An 18,330-nucleotide genomic window follows, 5' to 3' on the forward strand; every position below is an offset into this window, starting at 1 on the left:
TTATAAAAGTATTGTGGGGCTGGGGTAAGTATTAAAATGTTTAAGGGGTACAAGACCAAGTGCACAGTCATCACAGAGGAGAGGCCAGACAGGAGAAATAGAAAGCTTAGTCTGGGAAAGCCTCTTGGAGAAGATGTGATTTTAAGAGGGTTTTGAATTTTTGGAGAGCTTTTCCTATGTGTTCAGATAGCATTCACATACCACTCTATAGGCACTGACATTGTCAGTACCTGAAGGGTGACAGAGATACACTTGCAGTTTGCACTGAAGCAAGCTGATTAGCCAGCCCAAGATAATGACATTTATAATACTAAGCCAGGGCATTCGGTACAATCGATTCTCCCACAAAAGGTTTTTTCACTTTTTATGAACTACGTAAGGGAATTACAGAATGTTCTTCCTACACGCTTCTCTTGAGAAAGAGGGTGGGGTGCTGACCAAAGAAACGGCTATGCACATGTGCAAGACGTGAGTACTAAATTGTGTGTTTTCCTTAACATGGAGTTCATCAAGAACGTACCAGCTGCCTTACTGGAGATCAGACTGTACTTGTAACAGATTGCAGAATGAGAGTTCTGCAAACTGAAGCTCTCTTTTTAATTAGATTGTTGTAACTGGATTAATGAATGTTTGTAAAACGTGGTGAAAATGTGCTAAATACCTAACGGTATTATTCTTCCCTACTGGGCAAAGCAGTTACAAGGCTAACGCCCAGTTTATCTAATAACAATAATAATAATAATAATAATAATGGCATTTATTAAGCACTTACTATGTGCAAAGCACTGTTCGAAGCACTAGGGAGGTTACAAGGTGATCAGGTTGCCCCATGTGGGGTTCACAGTCTTAATCCCCATTTTACAGATGAAGGAACTGAGGCACAGAGGAAGTTAAGTGACTTGCCCAAAGTCACACAGCTGAGAATTGGCAGAGCTGGGATTCGAAACCATGACCTCTGACTTCAAAGCCCGGGCTCTTTCCATCAAGCTACACTGCTTCTCTACCTCATCCATGTTCTTTGGAGACTTTTAGGAGAGTATCATTCCATACACAGCCTCCCAAGGAAGCCTGTCAATGATATTAGTGACAGTTATCAAGTGGATTATCTTCTAGGAGCTCAAACGAAAGACCTTGGACATTTTCAGCTCTGTGGGTATGAAATCAATTAAAAAAAAACACTTTAGCTTTATTCTAAACTGGAACTGGAGTCACAAAAACAGTCCACTTACACAAGCAGTCCTTAATTTCACTCCTTCCCCTCTCCTCAGGCCTCTAATTTTTCCTTATACGTACGTCATCAGTTCCCTCTCTCCTTTATTCTGAGATTGCAAACCCCCTACAGGGCAAGGAACATGTCTAATTCTCAGCTATATATTCTCAGTGCTTAGACCAGTGCTTTGCACACCGTAAGCACGTAGCAAATCACATTTCTACTCAGTCCTACTATTCAGTTGGAAAGTTAACTGATTTAAGTATGTTTTAAAAACAGAGGGGAAAAAATCCAATATAAAAAAGTGTGCTGTCCCCAGGAAAACGAATAAAATAGCTTGGCAAAACCCCCTACCTAAATCACTCTAATACCACCTTTATCTATTTTGTGTATTCCCTAATCTTGTTGGGGAGGTTAACTCTGAGGTTAGACTCGGAAATTTAAACTTCAATGCAGCATTTCTGTTCCCATTCCATTCATAACCAAGATTCCTCTAGGGCTGTAGCATTTCATCACCTTACCAGTCTCCTTCCAGTCACGGAATGGTGGCCGTTGAAGACGAAATGCTAAAATAGGATGTCCTATTTGCTCTTTCTTTAAACATAATTGGGACTAGAGCAAATTAATAATAAGCAAGAGCAGTTCTTTCCAATATAAATGTGGAATATGCTGACTATATGGTGGCAAAATGTAAATTCCAGTGCAAATCGCTGGTCTAAGCATCAGGGTGTAATTTCCAGAAATGAACAATATGCCTGCTTCTCCTTACTGTCTTTATTAATAAGTGATGAGCTGTTAATAAGAGCTGTTCAAACTCTGCTTTAACATTTCACCTTAATTCTTGTGGCCTGTGGGTCGGTGCAGTCATCAAACCGAATACAATAGCCAACCTCATGCCCCAGCATGGCACCCCTTTCCTCGGCAACTCGTCCTGCAACCTTTGAGGGGGAAAAAAAATTACATTCAGACACATCAAGGGAAAAATGATTCATTCGTTCATTTATTCATTCAATCGTATTAATCGAGAGCTTACAGTGCAGAGCACTGTACTAAGAGCTTGGAAAGTACACTACAACAATAAAGAGAGACAATCCCCGCCCACAACGGGCTGCATTTCAGCCCAAATTTAAATTCCATTCAAAAAGGATGTATACCAGGTCAGGGGGAAGAAAATCAATCAATCAATTCAAAGGTATTTATTGTTTACTATATGCACAGCCCTGTACTAATAAGCACTTGGTAGAGTATGATATAATCAATCATATCTAATGAACGCTTATTATGTGCAGAGCACTCATTCATTCATTTATTCAATCGTATTTATTGAGCACTTACTGTGTGCAGAGCACTGTACTAAGCACTTGGGAAGTACAAAACGGCAACATATAGAAACGGTCCCTACCCAACAATGGACTCACAGTCTAGATGGCGGGAGACAGACAAAAAAACAAAACACTCCTTGGGAGAGTACACTACAACAGAATTAGCAGACATGTTCCCTGCGCATAATGAGCTTACAGTCTAGAAAGATATACTAGATAATTTTATTCTAATGCCTTCTCAAGCATTTAGTACAGTGCTCTGTGCATGGTAAGCCTTCGATAAATACTGTCGTTTGAGAACACTGGCTATTGACCTCTGCAATCATAAGATATTGCTTAACTGAGCAAACAAATCCAACAAGCTTCATTTCAACAAACAATTCTTAACAAGATTCTACAAGTAACCAAAGCCTGTTAACTTGTCATCACCTTATGTGGAATATTGATGACTTGTGCAGTTGCCAGACCTCAATAAAAACCTCCTCATGGACAAGCCAAAAAGTAGGAAAGTACTGAAAGAAAAAGTTGAGGTGCGAAATTTTCTATCAGTTAGCAGAGGATGATAATTTGAGACATTTTCTTCCTTAATCAGGGAAGTGAAAATGCAGCAGATTAAGAGAAGGGTTCCTTTGGTTCCCTGAATACTCATAACAACTGTACTTAATCTTTTTCCTTCAAGGGTATCATAACCTAGTTGTAGATTATCTAATTTTCATTACATTGCTACATGTTGCATTGGAAAAAAAAATCAACTTCATGTTCTCGGAGCATGATCTAATGGGGAAAGCATGCGCCTAGGAGTCAGAGGACCTGGGTTCTAATCCAGACTCTGCTGCTTGCTTGCTGTGTGACCTTGGGAAAGTCACTTAACCTCTCTGTGCCTCAGTTTCTCCAACTGCAAAATGTTGGTTTTGTTCTCCCTCCTACTTAGACTGTGAAGCCCCATGCGGGACAGCGTTATATCGGGCCTATATTCAGCCTGACTCACGTGTACTTACCCCAGCATTTATAACAGTGCTTGATACATAGTGAGCACTTAAACACCATTAAAAAATTCTACTTACACATAGTCTACATAATCATTTTTGACCAACTAGCAAGCTTTTACAAGGACTACCTGGAACAAAATGAAGTGAAATAGTTTTGCCTAATAGAAAGAGCACAGGTTTGGGAGTCAGAAGACCTGGGTCCTAATCCCAGGCTCCTTCACTTCCCTGCTGCATCAGTTTGGACAAGTCACTTAACTTCTCTTTTCCTTAGTTCCTAATCTGTAAAAGTGGGAATAAAATACTTGGTCTTCCTCTCCCTTAGACTCTAAGCCCCATGTTGAATGGGGACTGTGCTCGATCTGCTTATTTATACCTAACCTGGGTCCTAATTCCAGGCTCTTCCTGCTGCATCAGTTTGGACAAGTCACTTAATTTCTCTTTTCCTTAGTTCCTAATCTGTAAAAGTGGGAATAAAATACCTCTTCTTCCTCTCCCTTAGCCTCTGAGCCCCATGTTGAATGGGGACTGTGTTCGATCTGCTCATTTATATCTACCCTAGTGCCTGGATCACAGTAGTGCTTAAAAATATCATTATTAGTAGCAGTAACAGTCGTAGCAAAAAGGATGGCCTACGTTATGAAGTACCATTTGCTCTAAATCTCTTCCATTAATTATTCATACTATACCAGTGCAGCTATTGTACTTTAAGTAAAGCAATTATTTGAAATAAAAATGAAATGACAGGAGCCACTGAGTGCCATTATTGGGCCAGTCCAGTGGTCTGGGCAGTCAGTTTCCAACAGTGGCCAAAAAAAAAAAAAAAGGCTTGGGCTTCTCATAGAACACAGCTACCAAAGTGAAAATTAGGCAAGGCACAAATAGTCACAGAGTTTTGTGCAGTTCTTTAGGACCCCTGGCTCCCACTTTCTCTCTGAATTAAAAGATGAGGATGTAGCAAGAACCACCCATTTATGTACATATCTTCAATTTGCTTTTATGTCTCTCTCCCCCTGTAGACTGTAAGCTCCTTGTGGGCAGGGAATGTGTCTGTCAACTCTTCCGTATTCTTGTATTCTTCTCTCCCAAGAACTTAGTAAGGTGCTCTGAACGTGGTAATCACTTAATAAATACCACTGATAAGTATTTGTGTACTGAGCAATCTATGGGCAGAAAGGACATTTACTTACACATTTTACAATTGGCAACCTGCTTCCAACTCGTTGGTTTTGACTTCTTGGCACTAGCCTCCTTTGTAGCACTGTCTGGTTCACCACTTAGGACATCAGATATAAGAAGGAGGAGCTGAAATTTCCTGTTGACTCCCCCGGGGATCCGATAATCCCCTCTCCTGACATTTCTCAACACTTCCAGCTCAACTCCTCTTTAAATTTTCCCCACCAACTCCCCTGGGGGCGTTGGGGACACGGAATCAGGAGTGCAGGCAGTGGGTGCACGAAGGGAGACAAATGTTTTAGAGTTGCGGTTGAGGGGAAGGGAGTGGAAAGAGCACAGGCTTGGGAGCCAGAGGTCAAGGGTTCTAATGTCGGCTCCACCACTGATCAGCTGTGTGACTTTGGGCAAGTCACTTGACTTCTCTGTGCCTCAGTTACCTCATCTGTAAAATGGGGATTAAGACTGTGAGCCCCATGTGGGACAACCTGATTACCTTGTATCTACCACAGAGCTTAGAACAGTGCTCGGCACATAGTAAGCACTTAACACATGCCATCATTATAATTACTATTATTATTAATATGGCTAGTTGCGGGGAAGAATGGGAGAACAGAGGGAATGGGATTGCCCTGATCACCAGAGTCAATAAAGAGGGGCGCCATGCTTTCTTAGGTCTGATGAAGTAAAAGTCTATCATGGAACCTCTCTGACAACATAAATGCATTAATATATTAGTCATCTAAAACTGACAGAGTACAAAATTCCATGTGATTTTGATAAAAATAGAGCATGGCCCTGGGAGTCGGCAGCTCTAATCCCGGCTACAGCGCGTGCCTGCTGTGTGACCTTGGGTAAGTCACTTCACTTCTCTGGGCCTCTGTTACTGCATCTGTAAACTGAGGATTGAGACTGTGAGCCCCGCATGGGACAGGGACTGTGTGCCCAACCTGATTTGCCTGTATCCAACCCAGCGCTTACTACAGTGCCTGGCACGCAGTAAGCATTTAACAAATACACAATTATTGTTATTATTATCATTGTTAACTTGGTCCTGGAATCAATCTCCTGTTTTTCAAAATGTTTCCAAGAGAAAACTGGTTCTAACTTAAAAAAACATTTCAACTGAAAATCCAGTTTTCAGGAACCAGTGGTATCATAAATCCAAGGGCTGCCTGCAGTAAATTCCCTAGCTCAAATTTCTTCCAAATGGTCTTTGATCATTGATGATGATGATGGCATTTATTAAGCACTTACTAAGCACTGTTCTAAGCGCTGGGGTGGTTACAAGGTGATCAGGTTGTCCCACGGGGGGCTCACAGTCTTAATCCCCATTTTACAGATGAGGTAACTGAGGCACAGAGAAGTTAAGTGACTTGCCCAAAGTCACATTTGAACCCATGACTCCAAAGCCCATGGTCTTTCCACTGAGCCACGCTGCTTCTTTAATTCTGACTATTTGCATTTTACCCGGGAGCTCTACTTAATCATCACTTCTGCTGTCCCACCCTGATACATTTTAGGTTGTGATCAGATTAGAAATCAGGAATTCTTTTCATTATAAGTCGGCAGAACTCTGCCATTCTCCTTTCAGTTTCAATTATTTTAGGAAATTATACCCGTTTCTTTTAAGTGACATGAATGAACCACAGAAAATCTATTCAGATTGGTTTGGGTGAACTCGGTGGAGTCCATGAGACTGCAAAATCCATTTTTACAGAGATGGATATGGCAGAATGAAGGATTTTAGTTTATCACAGATAAACTAATACTGAAAAAAGAATATGACTGAAATAAATTCCTCTGATACAATATCTTAGTTCAGAAACCGTGCAGTAAGACTGGTTTTAAAAGCAAGGCGTTGAAAGATTTTTTTTTAAGAAAACTTGGAAGACTGGGTCTAATCCTATGTTCTACACAGTGACAAGCACATTGTCATCACTTACTAATAAAAATAATACATGCTCTTGATCTTCCCTCCCCCGGCTCAATTTGGCAAATGTACTCAAAGCTCAAATGGCAGAGGTCCAAGTCATTGTGTGACAAAGCATAAAATTGCTTCCTCAAGTTGTTCAATGAGCCACAATTCAAAAATGGTGGATTCTGTCACTTACAAAAGTTCCCCAAATGAACCCAACCTGAAAATCGTTAGAAAGTGGGGCCCCAGAGAGAGATGATTTGTACACTTACATTTCAAGTTGGATAAGAATTGAATTGTTCAGAATGTCCCCAGCAGACGTGTGATATATAACTTTGCTTAGCCTTGGGATTTTAAAATAGCTGTTATTGGGAAGGAATTGGCTCTTCCAATCTGAAGAACCAAAGACCCCCCCACTTTGAGGTAAATGCAAAAATTGGCGTTCGCTGAAACTCACTGAAACGGCAGCAACTCTGCGTGGCTGGGTCACGCCCACTACTCTTCCTTCTGCAGTCCAGCCAGCTTCTGCCAGATACTGGAAAACAAAAAGCCAAGTGTCATCACACATCTGAGAAAAGGAACAGGTGATTCATCAAATTCGGAGATTCTTTCCCTTCCTTAATTCCCCTGGTGCACCTTTGCTCGGTGGCTGTAATTTCTGAAGTGAAAAATGTTTAGAAACTTAGAGCAGATACACTTCGGAGCTTGTGGAATCGTTTACAATTATAAATGTAGGTATTTTAGAAAATCTGTTGAACTACTGGCCCTAAAACTTCATTTTTATGAAGGTAGCAAGTAAAACCACTAAAGTGGGCGTCTCCAGTCCTACAGTGATATCAAGATTAGACCTTTTGTAGACGTTTTTAAACTAAGGTAAGCAATTGCAAACAGTCTCTGGAAACTGACCCATTCGACCTCCTCCGCCCTCCCTTCTCCTTTGATTCTCTACTAGAAGAGTGAGCCGAGAGCTATAATAATAATAATTATTATTATTATAATTATTATTATTATGGTACACAGGTGTTGGAAAAACCACTTCATTCCCATTCTCTCCACAAGCAACTAGTGTTCAATACAAGTAGGTCTTTAGGGCATGAGAAAGACCAAGATTATATTAGCCTTTTGCTTTCTCCTTGCCTACCTGCTTACTGCACTCACGAGAACATGGCTAAAAGGGAACGAAAAAGTGCGAATGACAACGTATAAGCCATTAGTACTATTATCAATTCCTCTGCCTGAGTTCTAGGTCCTCAATTCTCACAAAAGGCAGGTGAATAACTCAACTGTCCCTACATGGACAACATCTTTACTCTCAAAAACACCTGTTTTCTCTCCATTTCCTTCCTCCCCTCCCCTGCCTCCCACTCCTCCATTTAGGAGTCTCTCTCTACCACTGGCTATTTCTCTTTTTAACTCTCTCTGGCTCTGTCTCACCATCTTAGGTTCTCTTTAATTCTCTCTCTCTCTCCCTAATTCTCACCAGCTAAGAAATAGAAAAGGAAAGATGAAGATTCAGTAGGAACTATTAGTACAGAAAAAAAATGGGAGTTACAATCCATCACAAGTCACATATGATTCAGAAAGGAGCTGAGTTACTCCGAACCTTGCTACGGACCTGGGATATCCAAACAGGAATTAAGAGTGGAAAATACTTCTGCCTTACTCAATCCTGATCACATATAATTAGAACACTATGCCCCATTTTGGTCACTTGGTTTACAAAGAAAACATGAAGAAATTGAAGAGGGTCCAGAGAAGAAAAAAATAACTTAATAATAATAATTGTGGTATAATGATAATGTGTGCGAAGCACTGTACTAAGTGCTGAGTTAGAAATGAGATAATCAGGTTCCACATAGGAATCACAGTTCACAGTCTAAGTAAGAGGGGGCACAGGTACTGAAGCCTCACTTCGCAGATGAAGGAACTGAGGCCCAGAGAAGTGAAGTGACTTGCCCATGGTCACACAGCAGGTATGTGACAGAGCCAGGATTAGAACCCACATTCTCCCAGGCATGTGCTAAGGGATCAAAAACAGCTTCTGGGAGAAAAGGTTAAAGCTAGAGGAGAGAAGGTTAAAGTGATTTTTTTAATAGTATCTGTTAAGCGCTAACTATATGCCAGACACTGTACTAAGCGCTGGGGTAGATACAAGTTAATGAGGTTGGATACAGTCCCTGTCTCAATTAGGGCTCATAGTCTTAATCCCCGTTTTACAGATGAGGAGACTCAGGTACAGAAGTGAAGTGAATTGCCCAAGGTGACACAGCAGACTAGAGGCTGAGCTGGGATTAGAACCCAGGTCCTTTTGACTCCCAAACCCATACTCCATCCAGTAGGCCATGCTGCTTCTCTACCTTAACTGGCTTGAAGAATGAAAACGATGGAATCTTACGGAGGATCTTTTCCATGTCCACCAAAGCTGGACCAGGGGAAACAGGCAAATATTACAGAAGGAAAGATTTCAGTTGGACACAAGAGCAAGCTAAGGATTATGAAACATTGTAACTGACTTTCAAGGGAGACTACGGGGTCTTCAACCTTGTAGATATTCCAAAAAGAAGGGTAATCATCCCACCTGCCCTAGACAGTTAGCCATTCAGTTGCCTTACAGCAGAAGGCCAGACCAGATGGTCTCTCGAGATTTCAAGATTCTGCTTTATTATGCTTTCCCAATCACTTATTTCAGTACTCTGCACTTAGTCAGTGCTCAATAAATACTACCAATTGATTGATCTTTCCAACTCTAGTCTGATTTCTCTCTCTTCTAATTTCTCTCTTTCTCTGGCTTTCTTCCACTTCTATCCTTCTCCCCTCTTCTCTCACCTTTGTTCTCTCTCTGCTTCCTTTCATTCATTCATTCAATTGTATTTATTGAGCGCATACTGTGTGCAGAGCACTGTACTAAGCACTTGGGAAGTACAGGCTGGCAACAGAGACGGTCCCTACCCAACAACAGGCTCATAGTCTAGAAGAGACAGACAACAAAACAAAACATGTACACAGGTGTCCTCACAGGTGTCTCTTTGCACCTCCGCTCTCCCTGCTTGGATTTCTCTCTCATTTGTTCCTTTCTCTTTCTCTGTGTGTGTGTGTGTGGGTGTGGGTGTGGGTGTGTGCGGGTGTGTATGTTTGTGTGTCACAGATGAAAAATCATGAAAGGACACAAATTTGGATTCCAGTTCCTAGTGATTTCAAATCTTGATTTGTTGTTTGGTTCACCTGGTTAATTAGTCCACTATTAAAAAGGAAGATTGGGAAGGATTCAACGGATGACTGGATTGATCACGAGAAGCCACTGAACAGTAACTTCTTAATAAGCTCATTTCAACAACAGATCGGTGATCTCGTCCCTTAAAAATGAAACCGCTCCAGCTCAAAACACATTTTGTAGGTTTTCTGAAATGTAAAGTCGTTAGTAAGCACCCTGGAGAGTGAGTGCCTAAATAAGAAAATCCCTTTCCTGGCAGGTGGGAGCCCAGGGGCTGCTGTATAATGGGAGGAAGGAGGAAGCTGCCCTGACAGAGAACCCTTGTGACTTGGAACCACAAATGTTCCTTCCCTCCCGCTATTACTGCCCTGTTCGCAGCACCTCCTTAGTGCTCTGCTCACTGGGAGGGGTAAGGACCCCAAAGTTACGGGGGTCCAGACCAAATACCTCAAATGTCCCATCTTATGGATAGCCCTGCCTCCACCGACCTCTGGTTTCAGCCACATTTGGACACAGATATCAAAGTTCTGGGACTTGTATTTTTTTTGGGGGTGGGGGGACCTCTTTCTATAATTACATAAAAATAAAAAGCGGGTGAAACTTATTACCTACTCAGAAAATGAGCAAAACGGATGAAATTAGATGATGTAAAATCCTTGGTCGGTGAATTAAAATCTTTCTTAACCATTTGTTTTTCAAAGTTGGGAAAGAGGCAACCAACAGGGAGAAGGAAAATTATGTACAACGATTGATCTTTCCTGAAAAATGTCATCCACATGTAAATCATTCTTGCTAGCACATACTAATTCCATACTCACTTGTGGAATTTGTGTCGTTTTCCCACATCCTGTTTCTCCAACAATCACCACTGTTTGATAGTTTTCTACCAAGTAGAGGATGTGATTTCTAATCTGAAATGGAGGAAGATAATCATGGGAAACTGATAGTCTTAAAGAAGGCTTCTTTTCAAAAAAGATAAATGCTTAACTGTGAAATTTATTTTCAGAGGAAAAAATTATTTGAACAAACAAGCTCCTCTACACAAGTAAAATACGTACATTCGTCCTCTGGACTGTAAGCTCGCTATGGGCAGGGAGCACGTCTGCTAATTCTGCTGTATTATCTCCCAAGAGCTTAGTACAGTGCTCTGCACATATTAAGTGCTCAATAAATACGATTGATTGATTGATGTTTTAGAGTAAAATCTTTAAAACAAATCATTCAAAGCCAATTGAGCACTGCAGAGCCAGTGATTCTAAATACTGTGTTTGGGAATTTTTCAAACGAAAGACAACTCAGAAAATATTGCTTAACCAGCAGTAAACCATACAATATACCCATCAATGTGGTTGATGGAAAAATCCTTTCAAAAAACTTAGCTGCAAACTCCCTTTCGTGGTGCACAAGACCCAACTGGAGAGTCATTTTTTAAGATTTTTATCAGTTTACAATACTTCAAGCCTTGTCAGAACTTGTTCTAGATGTGGGGAGTACTCTCCAAGGTACACACCCACCCAAGCCAAGATGTGATCTTCAATACCTCGAATACGTTTTAAGAGAAGGGGTTTACGATCAAGGCATGATACTATACGGTTGTCAGCAGACTAGGCTTGTGATTCACATGCTGGAACCTTCCATTATACCTTGAAAACTGGCAGCTTTTGTCTCTGTTGTTCTACAGAAAGGGCAGCATGAGGGTTGTAAATCACGGTGGTTTCAGTGCTTTCGGCCACACTCTGCCTCTCTTCTGAGATGCTGATCCCCGGGCCTTCACTGCCTGGAAGATAAATAATATATACGGCATTGCCCTTGTGTAAGGATCTGCTGAATGTGGAAAAATTCATCCAGTTTTTCTCCGCGTTAACCTTCTAAGCATGTCTTATTTTTTCACCCAGTAATTAACCACCTAACCAAACACATCACACCACACTGAGGTTTCAAACTTGAACTGACGGAAGGTCCTTGAGATGAGAATAGAGGATGACCTGAGAAGAGACACATAAAATCCAGCCAACAGTACAATGACCATTTGTCTCTCAATGATATCAACCACCCGTGAATGACTTTGAGGCTTATCTTCACTTTCACCTTTCTACCCTCAGTCCAACCCTACGACTCAACCTTGATCATTAAAATTAACGAGTCAAAAGTTGACCTTATCTTTTCTTCCAAGCCCTCTTGCTTTGCTAATGATGCACCATCATCCCTCTTATTCCCGATTTACAAAGAGAGTGTACTTCTTCATTCTTCTTTCATCCAACCTACTGCTAGATCCAGCTTTTCTTTCCTTAACATTTTCAAGTATGTTTCTCCCATGCAATTGTTTTTTCACTAGATTACTGAAATCTTCTACTCCTGTCCTTCTGCATATTTCCCCTCTCACGAGTCCTGCCAAGAATTCATCCCCTTCATTCCAGTGCAAGTACCCCACCCTCAGAATTTCGGCTCTGCCGCCTTTCAAAAACAAATTTAAACCTTTTCCTCGTGTTTGAGATTTTCTTTCACTCCTTCTCCCTGTACCAATACCTCAATTTCCTCCTGCATCAACTCCCTTTTTGCCCCACCCAAGTTTCCTCTCCATCACTACCCCCTTTGTCTCCTTCATCCAAGTTCGCCTCTCTATCTCCTTTCACGGTATCTTTTATGGGCATAACAGCAACCAGTCAATATATGCCAAGTAACCACCTATCAAAAGGCTCCAACCAAAACAGAGGCCCTGTGAAGCTCTCCACTTTATAAATTTCCCAGCCCACTCCGATGTTTGTTTATGGTCATTTTTCACTTGGGAGCAACATACATTGGTTTGATTCCCCTACCAGTCCTGCCACTTACTCACTGGGTAAACTTTTATAAACTAATTACAGCTCAAACGCTTTGATGTCTTCATCGGAAAGCTCGAGCTGATAACAGTAGCCTTCACGCTGCACCTTATAACTGCACTTCATGTTCTTCTGCTTCTATCATTAGTATTTAAAAGCTGCTGCCAAAAATCAGTGAAATCACTGCTTTCGTATACTGCCCTGTACACTTTTTTTTTGGGGGGGAGGGATATATGTTGCACTGAATTCATAGGAACTCAATACGGGAAATGTCATTCCTGAAGCCAAATGGATGAGCTATGCAAATCAGCATATGCTCAGTGCCTAGAAGAAATCAGGCATTGGATCTAACTTATAAGCTTTAGTATCTCGTTACCTTTATTAGTCACATAAATAAGAACACAAAAAAATGCCAATTACCCTTAAGCCTACGATTCACGAAACCTAAGATTCTATCTCCAATAGAGGTAGAGGATTTTTGGAGGAACTGTACTGCCCTCCTCATCACTCATCACAATGATTTGGGGTGTCTCAGCTAACACCCCTAAATGTTGTCTTTTGCCATCATTATTGTGTTCTAGTGAGTGCTTATGGAACTCTTGTCCATGAATGTAACCAAACTCTTCAAATCTACTCTCCAAATATTTTCAATCCACACGACGCCCTGTGGTAATCAAATTCCCTATGCTTCACCACTCTGTGTGAAGTGAAGAAGCCCTAGTGTTTTTGTTCGTCCTTCTATAGAAGGTACCCCATCCTCCTCATTTTCTTGGGGTTATTTTCTGTGCCTTTTTTAGCTTTTGTAAGATATTCCTAAAATGTGGCAACAAATCAATAAATTGATGGTATTTATTATAATGCACTTATTGTGTGTAGAGCACCGTACTAAGTGCTTAGGAGAGTACGCTTCAATGCCAGAACTGGACATATGTGCAGCATTCTGTGGTTTTATCTAATGGCAAAAAAGAAGCATTTCGTTTTCTCTGCCTTTCTCGATAATGTCCAGGACATGATTGGCCTTTTGGCTGTCACTGGGTTGGGGTCGCTGGACTTCCCCTCTAGACTATAAGCTTGTTGTGGGCAGGGAACAGCTCTACCAACTCTGATGTACTGTACTCTCCCAAATGCTTAGTACGGTGCTCTGTACACAGTAAGTGCTCAACAAATACCACTGATTGATTGACTGATGCCTTGAAGGACAGGTAAACAGTGATTCCAAGCTCTCTTTTCTGAGTCACAAGCAGTATCACTCTGGAGTTTGGATTATTTTTCAGTCCTTTCAATCAATCAATGGTAGATTTAATGAGCAATTACTGTGTGCTGTGCACTTGGGAGAGAAATCCGTTGAGATGATGCACGTGTTTCTTGCCCCTAAGGAGCACCTCTCACTCAACTTTAAGAAGACTCTCTATAGTTTATTCCCATCTGCCAGGCATTTCACCATCCAGAAGGGTCAAGTATCATCTACAAACTTGGCAATTTCACAACTCATTCCCCCTTTCTAATTATTAATTAACAGAACCCGCCTCTGAAGTATTTGGCCTTCTCCACTGCATAGTGATCACTTATTGCTACTCTTTGTTCTCTTGCCTCCTAGCCAGGTTTCTGTTTAGGAGTGAACTTTCCTCCCATTCCTATGAATTCTCAGCTTTTTGTGGAAATTGGTCAATTTGGTAAATTTGTGGGTAAATTTGTGGGTGTCACTGGCTGTTAAATAAGCCATATTTAGTCGTGACAGGTGTCTCGAGGAAGTGGACAGTACTTGGTATGCATCTGTGCTGAACCAGTGAAAATATTGGTATAATGATCTACGAACCAATTTGGGACGTTTAGTGACGCTTATTGGAGGGAAAACTGATAAGGAGTTGAGAGTTGAGAGTTGAGAGACCTAACCTTTAGTGCCAACTGGATACTTACTGATACTTACTTACTTACTTACTTACTTACTTACTTACTTACTTACTTACTTAAAAATCGCTCTCTGCATGGTGCTGTTGATACACAAGATTTCTCTGGTGAGACCATATTATGCAATACTTTGGGTAGCGCCTACAGGAAAATGTGATGGCTCACTATAGAAGGGCAGATATTATTAAAAGATAATTCTAGAACAAGGAGAATATCTGATAAAAATCCTTCAGAATGACAAAAAAAAAAATATTTCATGTACAGTTTAAGCACTTCTCCAACCCAAACTTATCATGCTTGTTCTTTATTTCTTTTTGGGAGGGCATTTTATTGGCCACCTGGGGTTTGTTGGCTCTGTAAGCTTCTGTGGGTCAACTGGTTGCTACAGCTGAAAGTCCGTTTAACATTTACTGAAAATTTAGGGTTATTTCCAGATGCCAGAAACCAAAATTCTGTGTATATAGAAGGAGGCTTCTGGCATTTTCAGAACCAGTCAATGAAAGAAGACTGGATACATGACATGCTGCTGTTGAAGAAAATAATAATAATAATAATAATAATGATGGCATTTGTTAAGCGCTTACTATGTGCAAAGCACTGTTCTAAGCGCTGAAATGAAAATAAAAGAGAAATGATCTTGCAAGCCCCGATTAACTTATATTAAGGCGTCTCATCATGATCATTCATTTCTTCTTTGAATTAAATGAGGTTTGGAATAGGTTCACACCTTCTTATTCAATGGGGCCCTCATGTTGGATCTAAATTTAACTCAGTAACCCACAAATCGTTTGAGTTATTCCCCGTTTGTTATTGTAAAATTAGACAGCTTAAAATGCTGACTCGTAAAAATGCAGTTAAGAGCAATAATATAGTGATTTAAGATCTAAGCCCATTTCACTCCCAACAATTATATAAAGGATATGGGCTGGAATTCCCTCACTTGGGTGTTTTCTCTTCCACATTTTACATACCAAACATCACCGTGAAAGAGCTCTGTGCAAATTACTCCAAACCCTTCCATCTAACTGTACTCTGCTGTATGCTATATTGCTTATCTGTCATTTCATTAGCACTGCAATCCATTTACCAAAGCAGAACAGCTCACCAAAGGAAACGTGCTGTATACAGCGTGCACACAAAAGGAATCCGATCCTCTAAGTACTGAAGATCCCTATGATTAGCCCAAATTGAGAAAAGGATAATCCACGGTGCATGTCAGGGGAAAAAAAAACAAAACTTCCTGACAGGGAGATTTATTAGACTGCACCAAAGGAAAGAGGGTGACAGGCCTGAGTATCAGAGTCACTCTCCCGGAGAAGGCAATGGAAGTTAGGCTGGAAAAGAAAATCTTGCAGATTAGTTTGTGGGAGAAGGAGGAGAAGCGGGTGTTTCAGAACAGGGGACTGTGAAGATGTGAGCAAAGACTGAGCCCCAAATGGGACGGGGGCTCTGTCCGATCTGCTTCTATCCGAATGTAAGCTCCCTGTGGACAGAGAAAAGTGTCTACCAATTCTGTCTACCAATACTGTACTTCCCCAAGCGCTTTGTACAGTACTCTGCACACAATAAGCAGTCAATAAATACGATGAATTGATTAGCCTCAAATTGAGAAAAGGGTAATCCGCGGTGCATGTCTGGGGGAGGAAAAAAAGCAAAAAACAACAAAAACCTTCCTGACAGATTTAGTAGACCGCACCAAAGGAAAGAGGGTGACAAACCTCAGTGTCCGAATCACTTCCCTGGACAAGGAGATGGAAGTAAGACTTGGGAGGAAAATCCTGCAGGATATATTCTCCCCCTCTACCTCCTTCCCCTCCCCGCAGCACCTGTATATATGTTTGTACAGATTTCTTACTCTATTTTACTTGCACATATTTACTGTTCTATTTATTTTATTTTGTTAATATGTTTTGTTTTGTTGTCTGTCTCCCTCTTCTAGACTGTGAGCCCGCAGTTGGGTAGGGACCATCTCTATATGTTGCCAACTTGTACTTCCCAAGCACTTAGTACAGTGCTCTGCACACAGTAAGCGCTCAATAAATACGATTGAATGAATGAATGAATATATTTTAAAAAAAATAATGGCATTTGTTAAGCGCTTACTATGTGCAATGCGCTGTTCTAAGTGCTGGGGGGGATACAATGTGATCAGGCTGTCCCATGTGGGGCTCACAGTCAATCCCCATTTTACAGATGAGGTAACTGAAGCTCAGAGAAGTTAAGTGACTTGCCCAAGGTCACACAGCAGACATGTGGCGGAGGCAGGATTCGAACCCATGACCTCTGACTCCAAAGCCCGTGTTCTTTCCACTGAGCCACGCTGCCTCTCTAAGGGGGGTTCGGGACGGAGGACTGAAGATGAAGATGGTAAAGACTGAACCCCAAAAGGGACAGTGGACTGTTCCTGACCCACTTATATTTAATTAATGATGGTATTTGTTAAGCGCTTACTATGTGCAAAGCACTGTTCTAAGCGCTGGGGGAATACAAGGTGATCAGGTTGTCCCACGTGGGGCTCACAGTCTTAATCCCCACTTTACAGATGAGGTAACTGAGGCACAGAGAAATCAAGAGCTTAGTACAGTGCTCTGCACACAGTAAGCGCTCAATAAATACGATTGAATGAATGAATGAAGTGACTTGCCCAAGGTCACACAGCTGACAAGTGGCAGAGCCAGGATTAGAACCCACGACCTCTGACTACCAAGCCTGGGTGCTTTCCACTGAGCCACGCTGCTTCTCTATATTTGAAAAGAAGCTTGCTATGGACAGGGAAAGTGCCTACAGATTGTTACAGTGTACTCTCCCAAGCGCTTAGCACAGTGCTCTGCACACAGTAGGTGCTCAACAGCGGCATAGCACATGAAAAGCGGCGTGGGGTAGTGGATAGAGCACGGGCATGGGAGTTGGAAGGTCATGGGTTCTAATCCTGGCTCTGCCACCTATACGCTGTGTGACACTTCATTTCTCTGGGCCTCAATTACCTCATCTGTAAAATGGGGACTGAGACTGGGATCCCCACGTGGGACAGAGATTGTGCCTAACCTGTTCAACGTGGCTCAGTGAAAAGAGCCTGGCTCTTGGAGTCAGAGGTCATGGGTTCAAATCCCGGCTTGGCTAATTGTCAGCTGTGTGACTTTGGGCAAGTCACTTCACTTCTCTGGGCCTCAGTTACCTCATCTGTAAAATGGGGATTAAGACTGTGAGCCTCCCGTGGGACAACCTGATCACCTTGTAACCTCCCCAGCGCTTAGAACAGTGCTTTGCACATAGTAAGGGCTTAACAAATGCCATCATTATTATTATTATTCAGCTTGTATCCACCCCAGCACTTAGTACAGTGCCTGGCACATAGTAAAGACTTAACAAATACCATTATTATTATTATTATTATTACTATCATAGATACCACTAATTGACTGAATTACCTCCAGCGTTTGAAACATTCATTCATTCATTCATTCAATCCTATTTATTGAGCGCTTACTGTGTGCAGAGCACTGTACTAAGCATAGTATGGGCTTAACAAATTAATATAAAAAGGAAAGGCAGTGAGGGGATACAAGGGAGAGACCAGAAGGCAGATTGGAGCCTCACAGGCTGAGGGAGAAAGAGAGACCTCCGCCTTTATTGGTTTATTTAAATTTATTTATAATGATGTCTGTCTCCCCCACCCCTCAATCATCATCAATCGTATTTATTGAGCGCTTACTATGTGCAGAGCACTGTACTAAGCGCTTGGGAAGTACAAATTGGCAACATATAGAGACAGTCCCTACCCAA

At 41.5% G+C, this 18,330-nt stretch overlaps 1 protein-coding gene across 1 annotated transcript in view; it reads right to left on the minus strand.

Annotated features, from left to right (window-relative positions):
* Window positions 1–18,330, minus strand: part of DHX35 (DEAH-box helicase 35) — a 63,245-nt gene that overhangs the window by 38,215 nt on the left and 6,700 nt on the right. Inside the window, exons 2-5 of the mRNA XM_038750649.1 lie at window positions 11,464–11,597; window positions 10,639–10,731; window positions 7,067–7,144; window positions 2,044–2,148 (exon numbers count right to left, since the gene is read on the minus strand). Coding sequence (XP_038606577.1) covers window positions 2,044–2,148; window positions 7,067–7,144; window positions 10,639–10,731; window positions 11,464–11,597 — 410 coding nt within the window. The remainder of the gene's footprint in view (window positions 1–2,043; window positions 2,149–7,066; window positions 7,145–10,638; window positions 10,732–11,463; window positions 11,598–18,330) is intronic.

This window comes from Tachyglossus aculeatus, chromosome 8 (assembly GCF_015852505.1).
Source record: "Tachyglossus aculeatus isolate mTacAcu1 chromosome 8, mTacAcu1.pri, whole genome shotgun sequence".
Taxonomy (NCBI): domain Eukaryota; kingdom Metazoa; phylum Chordata; class Mammalia; order Monotremata; family Tachyglossidae; genus Tachyglossus; species Tachyglossus aculeatus.